At 32.0% G+C, this 12,141-nt stretch overlaps 5 protein-coding genes across 5 annotated transcripts; 3 read left to right on the top strand and 2 right to left on the bottom strand.

Annotated features, from left to right (window-relative positions):
- Window positions 1-1,354: 1,354 nt before the first annotated feature.
- On the top strand, window positions 1,355-2,901 carry RO3G_02503 (uncharacterized protein; the record flags this gene model as incomplete). The annotated part of the gene is made up of 7 exons (XM_067657094.1): window positions 1,355-1,497; window positions 1,561-1,686; window positions 1,749-1,969; window positions 2,026-2,497; window positions 2,550-2,601; window positions 2,779-2,827; window positions 2,876-2,901. 7 exons carry the CDS (start codon window positions 1,355-1,357, stop codon window positions 2,899-2,901), a joined length of 1,089 nt encoding a protein of 362 aa, XP_067513195.1.
- Window positions 2,902-3,124: 223 nt separating this feature from the next.
- On the bottom strand, window positions 3,125-3,409 carry RO3G_02502 (uncharacterized protein; the record flags this gene model as incomplete). Its single annotated transcript, XM_067657093.1, has 2 exons — window positions 3,125-3,245; window positions 3,297-3,409. 2 exons carry the CDS (start codon window positions 3,407-3,409, stop codon window positions 3,125-3,127), a joined length of 234 nt encoding a protein of 77 aa, XP_067513194.1.
- Window positions 3,410-4,383: 974 nt separating this feature from the next.
- Window positions 4,384-4,736, bottom strand: RO3G_02501 (uncharacterized protein; the record flags this gene model as incomplete). The annotated part of the gene is made up of 3 exons (XM_067657092.1): window positions 4,384-4,430; window positions 4,491-4,587; window positions 4,722-4,736. The coding sequence occupies 3 exons, from the start codon at window positions 4,734-4,736 to the stop codon at window positions 4,384-4,386; spliced, it is 159 nt and encodes a 52-aa protein (XP_067513193.1).
- A 4,828-nt stretch (window positions 4,737-9,564) lies between these two features.
- RO3G_02500 (uncharacterized protein) lies at window positions 9,565-10,545 on the top strand (the record flags this gene model as incomplete). The annotated part of the gene is made up of 3 exons (XM_067657091.1): window positions 9,565-9,804; window positions 9,863-10,432; window positions 10,480-10,545. The coding sequence occupies 3 exons, from the start codon at window positions 9,565-9,567 to the stop codon at window positions 10,543-10,545; spliced, it is 876 nt and encodes a 291-aa protein (XP_067513192.1).
- A 1,100-nt stretch (window positions 10,546-11,645) lies between these two features.
- Window positions 11,646-11,984, top strand: RO3G_02499 (uncharacterized protein; the record flags this gene model as incomplete). The annotated part of the gene is made up of 3 exons (XM_067657090.1): window positions 11,646-11,654; window positions 11,770-11,808; window positions 11,853-11,984. 3 exons carry the CDS (start codon window positions 11,646-11,648, stop codon window positions 11,982-11,984), a joined length of 180 nt encoding a protein of 59 aa, XP_067513191.1.
- Between the last annotated feature and the right edge of the window lie 157 nt (window positions 11,985-12,141).

Below are 12,141 nucleotides of genomic sequence, written 5' to 3'. Positions count from 1 at the left end.
GCTTATTGTAAGTGATAACATAGTAAGGGTAGACTATATGTCTTGTTCTCTTTGAATATTTATTGCTGTTTTTTGTGAAGCTCAAACAACGACTGTCTATTCTTCTCTGAATCGTGTTGATAGGATAAATCCAAATAATATAATTCCCCTTTATTACCTGAATGTGTTTCTCATAGTTATCAAGTTGAATTGTGAATCTATTGTTTGTCTTTTCTAAAATGAAGTAAGAGGTGTTTTCTTTTTTAAATAAATATCACTTTTTCTACGACTCATTACACAATATTGATTGAATCACTCAGTAAACTTTGAGTCACATTTAAAAAAGAGAATTCTTCAAGTCAGCATCTTTTTTATTTTTAATTCTTCCACAAAAAAAACGCGTTTTACAAATGACTTTAAACGACAACTTTATTGATAATTTTGCAAGAATATTAAAGTCGTTTGATGTCAACAATGGTCATGAAATTGCTGGCAAATATACTTCCCTTACCTCAGCAGAGTACATATATTGTCAATCACTATAAATTATAATCTAACTTCCTGTTAGTAAATACAATATTTTCAGACAAACAGAAAGCAATACTTGGAAATTAATAGCTACTCTTGCTTCGTAAGATGCTGTGCATCATCTTCAAATATTTTGGATTCTAATCATTTTTACTAGATCAAAAAACAAATCACAATTACATAAACTTGCAGTAACATATTTAAAATTCATGACAATATACAATTCTTCCAACCTATCGTTAACTGTATAGGCTTTAAAAGATTGGGTAGCCAAAGTAACAATAACCCAAGATCTACAAGACAGAATTGCTAAAAAAGCTTTAGACGATGAAGAGTTGGAAGGAGAAATTATGCATATTGTACGAAAGAACCGCGCACTACGACCATCCCTTCATGAACCACCGAATAAAAAGAGGAGAATGTCCTATGAGCATGATATCGATGCCATTTATAAGCAACGTTGGGACAAATTAAGAGCAGGCGAATATGAACTCGCTCAAGCAGGAAAAGATGAGGATCCAGCAGCTGTTTACATGTACAATGAATATGTTCGATTCAACCTTATAGCACTTGGTAGATGTCAAAAAAAAAAAAAAAAAAAAAAAAAAAAAAGTGTATTCATGGAAAAATTGTAGGAAAGGATAATTCGCAATATACCAAAAACGAATGGATCGCTTGGCATGCATGTGTTCAAAATACGGCAAAAAATGTAAGTTCATAGGGAAGGGAAAGAGGCATTATTCCAAGGAGAAAAGGCTTACAAAAAATAAAGGCTTTACTTGGACATTATGAGAAATTATTGTACGACACACTTGCAGGAGATGTCAATAGTATAGTCAATTCAAACATGTGTCAAACATGGGAAGATGTGATTTGGGCAAACTTGAACGGGTTATTAGAAAATGAAATGAATAGAATAGACAATACATCTAGTATTATTTCTATTGCTTCATTTGAATTAGCGTCTTCCAAAGATTTTCTTTTAGAAAGGTAACGCTGTATAATGAAAGAGAAAAACGAAGGTCTAGATGTTAAGTATTTTGTATACTTTAGAGGTGACCCAAGGATATTTTTCCATCAAATTCAATCAACCATCCTTCAAAATAACACTAGCAACCTTATTGAAGAAATGCACAAAATGCTAGTATTAAATCGAAGCCACTCTGCATTTTATATTAGGTAACAAAGGAAAAAGATAACAATAATAAAAGGACTTGCTTATATAATAACTCTTTATTTAGTGAAGAATATAAATTAGAAGCATTAAGATTTATATCAACACTGATCTTGTTCGGTCGTCAATATCTTGATTGGGAAGAAGATGAAAAATCGACTGCTATAGTAGCATATTATACAGAAATGAGTTCTAGACTTGAAAACTTTAGACCTCTTACTATTGCTGCCTATGCCTCAAGGTTGCCTGAGACTGAGCAAACAAACATTTACTCTCAGTTTCTAGAAGGTGAAAAATAACCTAGTTGTTATTATTTTATTTTCTTAACGTCTTCTTAATTATAGGTTTCATTGGCGATAAAGAGGAAATGTCGATTCTTATTCTGCTAGGCAAGCAGTACAACTTGGAAATGAAAAAGATCTTAAAGCAGACAAGTTACAGTCTAATCAATAAAGCGATTGCACAATCCTCACAAATCCAAAAAACCAAGCACTTTCAAACAGAAGACGGGAAAATGGAGGAACCATTCATGGATACTTTCCAGCTGGCTATGGATTGGCTTATGTTGGACAAGGCATTTTGGTTGGATGCACTCAACGCGGCCAATTATATTATTCGCTTCTTTATGGGCATACGCCATCTGTATTTTGCTAAAAAGATACTGAATATGATCCCTATGGAAATAGAATTATTTGTTTCAAGAATGCCTGATGTAGATCAAAATTTGTCTGAATATCGTTCACATAAAAGGCTTTTAAATATATTTGAATTGCAAAAGCCTTGGAACTTGCTTATTCAATCTGCTCCACATAATACGTAAGCATTCTCATTTAAATGTATTCTCACAAGTTCATTAACCTATTTACAGTGACTCAACGAATGATATTCGAAAAACAGCGAAATGGCGAAAAGAAATCGAGGTAAAAATGAATAAGGGAAAACAAAGAAAGAGTCTTATAAAAGAATATAGGAACAAACCAAGAGATTGGAAAAAGAGTTTACGTTCATATTAGAAGGAGGCTGGTTAGGGAAAGATGCGGTGGAGACAGATCATATTTCTAAATTAAGCTTGCAAAAGATTTATATCCCTGAATTAGTTATTCAATACCATCAACTGTTACATCTCACTTCAACTATTATTCCAAAGTAATATAACTCGCACAAACAAGATCAATTCTAACTCGTTTTATATAGAAATTCAGAAAAGAGTAGGCAGATGAGTATGTACATTACAGTAAAGCAAAAGGAGCTATTTCATATTATTAAGGCAGCAAATAGAATGAAAGATGTGACAAAGGAATTTACTAGATCAATTGCTGATTATCATAAAAGCAAACTAAATAAAAACAAAAAATAAAGATTATGAGCAAGTCCATAAAAAAAAACTATACTGCTCTTTATTAAGTCTATTAAAATATAATTAAAAGCAAGAAATGTTTTTGATTACATGACTGAACAGCATTTTTCGGTATCGGGTGATGCAAAAGGATTATTTTTCTTTGGAAGAGGGCCCCAAATAGAAGGTAATAAAGGATCTTCATGATTATTACAATAATTTATTAAGCTTTTTTCAAATAAATATAAGTGAAAATGTGTAAAATTCTATTGGTATTACCTTGTAGAGGCATCTGATACAGACGTTCTTAATAGATTGAGTTCATGTCGTAGATGATTGTTATTTTCTTCTAATATTCTTAGCATTGATACTTGCGTCCTTTTTGAATTCATGATTAAAGATGTGTAAAAGAAAAATAAGAAATAAAGCAAATATTCTTTTATGAAAAATACATTTACATTTGTATTACTCTTTTTACACTTTTAATCATATAAAGATCTGTTGTACAAATTAGAGTAACAATACTATAATCATGTATTATGTAAAATTACATTTTGTAGTATCCATAAGAAAGTTCAAAATACTTCTTTATGCTTTTATTTTACTTTAGAAAATATCTAACTTTGCACAAGTAGACATAGTTTTATCCTAATAGTTATAAATACCTTTTGCTACAATATAGTCCACGCTTCCAGGCAAGTAGAGTAGCTGTAACTTAGCTTTGCGGCTGTATCTAGTGTAGGATTTCTAGATAGTGATGACAATACAAAATCCATTGACGCTGCCATCATGTTTTGGTGCTCAAAAGTACGACCCAAAATATGCTATTTGATACTATTGATAGTTTGTTTGAAAACAGAAAGTATACAAGATTGACAAAAGTATGCATGTTTTGTACCACTGATGACATGATCTCAATTAATATGCTTGATGTAATAGTGACATTTGGTAGCAATTACAATAAAAACAACAATGCAGCACAAAGCAATAATATAAAACCTATATGAAAAACATGTTGTACTAAGCTTCTGTTGAACTATTTCAAAGTACAATTGCTTTTATTAGGCTTCTTCATGAAGGAGCCCATGTTCCCCTTCTTCATTCATTTTTTATGAACAAATATAAGCTCCATCTTTTTTCTTGTTATATCTTGACTCTTTTATTGATTCTTTGGCAATTTTATCGAGAAGGCGAAAAGAGTCAAGCTTATTTTTTAATGAGAGAGCTTTGCCCTACAAAGAAAAAAAAAAAAAAGATTAATTTAGGTAAAGAAAGACCCTTATTGACAAATCACCCTAAGCTAAACAGTTGTATTGCCAAGCCAACATAATCAGATATGTTTAATAAAGTTTAGGATGCATTCATGTTAGTGCTCAGAATTGACATATAAGCCAGGAGCTTCCGAATCAAGTTCTGTAGCAATCGTTTTTATGTTACAAGATCATAAGAAGTGGACATCGTTGATGTTGGTACCTTCATCAAGATAATTATCAACAACGACTTTATTTTTATTGTTGAGTTTGTAGCTATCAAATTGGTATTTATCTCCACCAGAATCTTGATTGGATTTCTGGAGAAACGCATCATTTATTACCCTTAAATCGACTTTCGATGTGTCGTTGTGGTCATTATTCATCGTGAAAATATCATCACCACCAAAAAATGTTTACAGTATAACAGATACATAATAATCTATGGTATTACGGATGCATTCACCATTTTAGCTATAGTCCTTTTTCTCTCTCTTTATTTTTACAAGGTCATTTGGTCAAAAGACCCAAAGCTTTACCACAAAGTCCCATTTGAATACACCAGCCTGTTAGCCAAAAGGTTATTGGTGATCCTTTAAAGTTGTTATAACAGAAAGCACATGGTTGACTGAATATAATTGCATTTTCTGTTTTCGTATTTAGTACAAGAGAATATCTTTTAAAACTACTTTCATTGTTCCTTATTAAGCAAGGTTGGTTGAGCTTCCAGATATTTGAAAGAAAGACAAATGTGGGATTTAGTTCAAGGCGAAGTATTGTATATAGAAGATTAAGTCAGCATGAGATCTTTCATAGTTTATTAATGTTATATACACCACAATAGCCTTTTGGTTTATTAAGTTGAAAAAGCTTTCATAAATCTATATGTTTATTTTTTATTCTGCCTCCTATTATCACATCTAATTCAATTAATGATATGTTATCAAGGTAAAGATCAACATATAATGCTTTGCCGTATTGATTAAAGACTCTTTGAATCATAGGACTAATTTCAGCAGGCTTTGAATGGGCAGTCTATTCAGCAACTTTCAATAAATATTGCCCTCAACTGAACAAAATGACCATTCCAACAATGATAAAGGAAATAATCTCTACCCCAAACAAGCAAACTTTGTCTCTTGCGTCCATAGAACCAAATGTCACAACAGTGCCATTAAGCGAATCTTTTTATATGTCAACACCATTCTGGTCTATGGATATTAAAATGACAAGGATTTCAAGAAGACAAGACTGGAAACGTTAAATGATTGTAAATTGGAAACAGTTCTATTTCTCTCTGACGATTTAATCCATAAGCACCTATGTCGTCTTTGGCGAGACATGGCTTTGGTATCTTTGTCTTCAAAAGCTGTTGCTCTATGAACTCTAGTCTTCTTATATTAACTCGGGAACTTTGCTATCTGCAGCAGGTGTTGCTGGATTTGTAAATATACATTAGCCAAGCTTTGGATGGCCATTGTTACCATTAGAATTAAATGTAGTAAGATTAGTTGGATATGTGTCATTTGAATGGGTGAAATAGCCCTACTTCTTCCACCTCCATTTTGAGACATATTAAACTGCAAATTAATAGTGGACAGGATACAAGTTGAGTCAATCAAAATCTGCAAACTGCATTATTTTGCTTTTATTAGAACACTTTATTGTATAGCATAACTCTTTTATACTTACTTTGAGTTTATAAAGCAACATGATGGTTTCTCTGCGATCCTTGATATGTGAGGCATGGTTGGAGATGACTGCTACATCTTCCTTCACACCCACATACAAGTCATTTGCATAAATCAATGTACCTATTATTTGTAGGCCAGGGATAGAGGTGTCTTGGGCTCTTTCTGAGACTTCTTTTACCAGCTTGTCAAGAACTGTTTTAAATTCAATATGCATCTTTGTTCTGTCAATGATGACCTTTATCAAGCTCGAATTGATTCTCGTAATCTCCATATAATCCTTATTGGTCACCTTTCTTCATGATATGGTATCCTTCAGAATTCTTAAATCAACTTTAAATCCTGAACTACTTGATATTTCATTGGAGTCACCAACACTCTCGCCCCTAAATAATTTTTTATAACATATAGACTCAGTATCAAGTAGATGTATTATTACGTACCATTTTGCTCTAAGGGCTGTCCTCCTAAACAACCTCTCTAAGATGAGTGACTATATCTTCCTAGCAATGTCATTTTCTGTTATATCAGCATCCTTGTCAAATATGTAGCTGTGAAACTCAAGAAGTTCCAAAATAAATAGATTTAAAAGAGTAAGATTTGATGTTTTGGTGTTCAAGTATATGTGGCTTGCTATTGGTAATAGATACTGTGATTTGTTAGTACTTGGGTTTTGAGTTTTGTTAATTTGATTAAACGTTCAGCAGTTCTTTTGATAGAGTAATTTGGCTTTAAGTAGTGACCACCAGATTTTTATAGATCAATAAGATTAAGAGTGAAATTGTTTGATAAGAGATAAATATAAAAGGGATCTTTCTTGATTCGTGATAACTCGGGTATCAGATCAAAAAGAATAAGTTAAAAAAAGAAAAAGAAAAGGTAATTGTGACCCAATAAGAAAGGATCGCTTTTTAAGCGCAAGAAGATTTGATTTATTGGATATCTGTTATTTTGGTTAAAAATGCTCATCCTATTTATATAAAAAAAAGTGTGATTTACTCTTGATGTTATTTGCAAATTATGTCGACCGACATCAATGTCGCTGGACATCAACATCTGTTCTTGTGATCATCATTGTTCTCCAATGTTTCGGAACTAAAAATTTCATCATTTGTGCTACAGTACTGAAGATGTCTGATTCCATTAGGCTTTTGGCCTTTGCTTCATACTTGAGGCAAAGAGTGCGACCTTTTTGGGTTTCTTCTTTTGCGATTTAAAATAGACTGTTATTAAAAGCAACAGATTCATTTTGATTTTAATGGCACAAATCTCTTCAATCTTTGAAATCTCCTTTTCCAGCTTACCGTCCAATGTAGCTTCTCTATCAAAGCATTTTTGGAACATGCTGCGGAATGGGCGCCAAACTTCTTGACTAAAACCCCTCTTTTAAGGAGCAACATGGTAGGACAAGTTAAGGATAGAGTTGAGTCCCAAGCTAATTGTTGCTACTGCCAGACAACTGAAATATTCTATTTACAAAAAACTCTCACTCAACTTACGCTACAATAGACTTGTCTTCACAACTTCAGATATAATGCCGTTCATATAGACGTGTGGCTTCTCTTTTAATTGTTCCCACAGAGCTGCCTTCTACACCCACACGAACTTTGCCTACTTCAGTAGCCTATCAAAAAGACGTGTCAGTAAAAAAATATAATTTTGAAAAAAAAAAAAAAAAACTGCATTTTCGATTGACTCTGAGGCTTTTCTCTTACAAGAGTTGACAAATGATTTCTGTATCCTTTCGTTGGCCACCCTGACCGAAGTACGAACGAGATTACAACTAAGGCTCGCTTCTTCCATCTTTGTGATAAAAAGTCATTTCAGAGCCCATTGCTAAGTTTGAGATTGTACAGAAAGAACAGTGTTTTGACCCTGTCCAACTTAATTCGAGAAAGTGATCAATTGGTTCTCAAAAAGCTGACCAAACAGGCTTCAAAAACCCGGCCAATTGAGTTTGAAAAGTTGATCAATTAAATTCAAAAATCTGACGAACTGAGTGTACGAAAAACACATTGTAATTTGAAATGAAATTTGTTTGTTGTGGACAGTCTTTCAAATTCAAGGTATTTTTTGTTATACTGCATTATACTGACTATTTACAATAGAATAATAGGGACTATTTACATATGTTATACTTGAAGATAGTTTTATAAAGTCTCAACTTTACTGTAAAACCTATTTTTGTGTACCTGAAGAAAACAATAGGTTTTATTGGCCAATCAAACAAACCGTGTTTCTCCATCCCTTTTTTTTATCACACATGTTGAGCGAATCCACTGTAATCATTACGTTTCACTACTCTATTCAATAGACTTATATTTAAAAAGATAATAACAAAAGACCCTGTTTATGCTTTTGGATAAATAAAAAGTTGACTTGATAAAGAGTCAAGTTTTTTATTTATTTATTTTACTCCCTGAAAATAAATCTTCTTTAATAAGCCTTTTTGAATATATGATGGCTAGCCAAATCTAAGTGAAAAAAAAAAAAAAAAAAAAAGGGAGGAAGAGAAAGGGAGGATAAAGGAGAACCCTCTCTTATGACCTCATCTCCTCAATGGGCAAGTACTAATCTTTAGGAGGACTAGATTTACATGACAAATTGTTGTCATTTATCAAATCCTTAATCACTCTTTTTTTAACCAGATTATTGCTCTTTTCTATATTCTTTTCAATGGTAAGTCTTATTTCGAGTAAGGATGAAACATTTTCAGTTTTTAGTATGAATACATATTTCCTTATTAGGTGAGCTCTATGCTTCTAATGACTTTTTCATAAACAATTCTTGACTCTCTTTACACGCGATAATGTATTATTTTCTCATTTAAACTGACAACATATTAAACCTAATATCTTTTGTACTATCAGGCCATTTAGAACCAAAGAACACATTTCCTGATCTTGTTTTTTTTTTTAAAAAAAAAGCCAACCTTCCTGCTTCTATAGTTCATAGCAAATCATCCTGCTGAATAATAAAAATAGCATACAGCTTACTTGATCTGCTTAATCATAGTCTGTTTTAAAAGGCATAAAACCATTGCTGTTACACCATATGTACCTCAACACGTTCAAATCCTCGTGTATCCACTCTTCACTCTACTTTTTTTTTTTAAAAAGGAATGTTTCTGAGTTATAAAAAAGAAGATCAATTGTGCTTGTCTGTTCATTTTCAAATTCTGCGTCCAATTCCGATTGGATGATAGATGGCTTAAACTGGGGAAGACATACAGGAGACTATTTTTACTTTTTGCCCCTTTTTGTTTTATTTTTATTCCTTAATTTAAACCTACTTTATATAATAATTAATAAAAGAGGGGTCAACAGATATAAATACGAATAAATTTGTTATCATTCTTTTTTTTTTTTTTCTTCTTTATCAATGGCTCCACCAGAAATAGCAGAACAATTATATTTTGATGAGGATGATTCAAACAGTAGATACTCACAATCTCATCTTGTATCAATTTCATCTTCAACAAAAGATAATTTGACTACACCACATCATCGAAGCAGATCATTTTCCACCTCATCAGTAGACCCATCCAGTTTAGCAGTCCATATTATATCTTCTGTTAATAATAAACTCAAAAAGGAAGAACATACAATGAACGAGATATGTGAAGTGACAAGGGCACTCTTACTTGGATCAAGGCGACTGTTATTAATTGAAGAATTACCAAAAGACAGAAGAGAGAATCAATATGTCTTGTCTGGTTATCGATTCTATCAATCCAAACACGATTGTTTAAAATCTTTATTTAAATTACACAATGAAACAATGAACATTTGGAGTCATCTTTTAGGTTTTGTATTCTTTAGCTTTCTTTCTATTCACTTATTTAAAGTAAATAATGATGCTACACACGTGTGTACTGCGTAAATAATTAATTAATTCTAAATAGCGAAAATTTCCTGAAGCATCACAACCAGATCTCTTGATCTTTACTGCATTTTGTCTTGCGTCACTTTTATGTCTTCTTTGTTCAAGTATCTATCACACCTTCATCTGTCATTCTGCTCATCATGTCAAAAGCTTTACAGCCACACTGGATTACATCGGTATTACTTTTTTAATTACAGCTTCCATCTCAATCATTGTTCATTTTGGATTTTATTGTGATCCAACCTCTCGAAATCGTTACATGATCTTCAGTTCACTCATCGGAAGTATCGGTGTCATTTTGCCTTTCTTTCGATTCTTTGATACAAAGCGATACAGGCCATTACGCATTGGTTTATTTGTTGCCATGGCATTCTCAAGTATTGTCCCTCTCTTGCATTTAGTTACCGTAAAAGGCTTGGTGGATTCATTTGAATTTTTAAAGCCTGCTTTGACGGGTTGTGTGATGTATATCTGTGGTGTGACAGTCTATGCGAAACGGTTTCCAGAAAAGTTTTTTCCTGGTAAATTTGATTTTACTGGTATGACAAGTCATGCTATTTGGCATATCTTTGTTTGCTTAGGCATCTTTGTAAGTTTACCTACCATAACCTGTGCTTTTATTGATGTTCTTTATAGTTTCATTATATTGGCTCATTTCATTTTTATAATTTGCGTGAATCTTATGGCTGTATGCTTAATTAATTCATTATAGAAACAACGAAAAGTAGTTTTTTTATTTTTTTTTATTTTTTCAATATTTATTCTCCCCTTTTCTTCACATAATTCATTTAAAAAGAAAAAAGTTTCTTTTTTTCATTAGTAAATAAAACCTCTCATTAGAATAGTATTGAACTCGTTTTATTTTAATCATAGCAAAGTATTTAACATTGTTTGTGCTGATGTAGGATAACATGGTAAAAACAGTTATACTATTCTTACTTTCCCTTGTTGAACAACAAGCACAGTCAAGTTTAAATGTTTGTGTAAAGACTATCTTCCCTATGAGTATTTGATTAGAGATAAAGTCCTCATACAACAAAAGGGTCAGAAAGATGAATATTGACTGCATTTTTATCTTTATTTTCTCAGGACCTTGTTGCACTGCTCATGGCCATATATAATTCAGTGAAGCATTTACCCTTTGAAAGAATAAGAATGGACCGAGCTTCCTTCATTGGAAAGTGTAGGAGGTGATGTGCAGTCCAGTTGAAATAACAGGTCACGATTACCTGAAAGATTAGTATTTTGGATATAATGTAAGATATTGTAAAATTAATATATAGTGCCAACTTGTGTATAATATATAGATTCTGTTCTTCTAGTCATAAACAAAGCTTATATTCATTATTTCAAAGATACATGCCTCATTATTGAATCCACCATTCTTCTTGGCAGCTTTATCGGAAAAATGTTTTTGAATTACAAGATGCTTATCTTTTGCTCTGTAAAATAGTGTACTATACTAGAGCCTTTTGTGCCATGATTGATTGTAGCATAATGGTTTTATTACTATAAAAGGAGCTGTAGATGATATCAATAAAATATCTTTTTATTGTTTGCTTTATTATCTTTTGTATTTGCAAAAAGAGTAAAGAATATGGACTTTTATATTTGGTAAAGAAATTATACTATATCCTTTTTTTTAGCGTTCTTTTGAACCATTCGTATCTATATTAAGAATAAAGCATGCTAGGATCAACATGTTATTCACTACAAATTGCTGTAATTGAGTTTCTACCACAGACTGGCAACAGTGATAAAAACTACCTGACAAATAATTAGTTCAATATTAGATGAAAGAAATGAGACATGTACGAGATACTTATTGTATCTGAGAACGATTTTTGCCAAAACCCAATAAAAATTTTTTTTTTTTTTTTTTTTTTTTTTTTTTTTTTTTTTAAAAAAAAAAAAAAATCGGTTAAGATCTGTGGATGCCATTACATTGCTGTTGCTACTGCTGCGGTAAGTATTGGGCAATCTTAAATCTTTGTTGATATTTAATGTAGTTGAAAAATTCTTGGCGACAGAGTTATCCACAATCGGTCCAAAGGGCTCGATACTTAATTCTTAGATTTATTACAACAGAGAATAAAAATGATGAAGTTGGCGATGACGACAATAAATCAAAAATTTCATAGTGTAAAGGAAAGACTTCTTTTTTTAATAATATCTCACACTACTATTGTTACATCTGTGACGCATTACCGTATCAAGTATACTTTACATTATCCTGTGTATAGCAAAAGGTACAAATCCTTTTCACTTCTTTTTTGGCTTGTGATCAGCGCGCAAGGT

This window comes from Rhizopus delemar, genomic scaffold (genome assembly GCF_000149305.1).
Source record: "Rhizopus delemar RA 99-880 supercont3.2 genomic scaffold, whole genome shotgun sequence".
NCBI lineage: Eukaryota > Fungi > Mucoromycota > Mucoromycetes > Mucorales > Rhizopodaceae > Rhizopus > Rhizopus delemar.
Note: the sequence above shows the minus strand (reverse complement) of the source record. Positions and strands in the feature narration are given on the sequence as shown.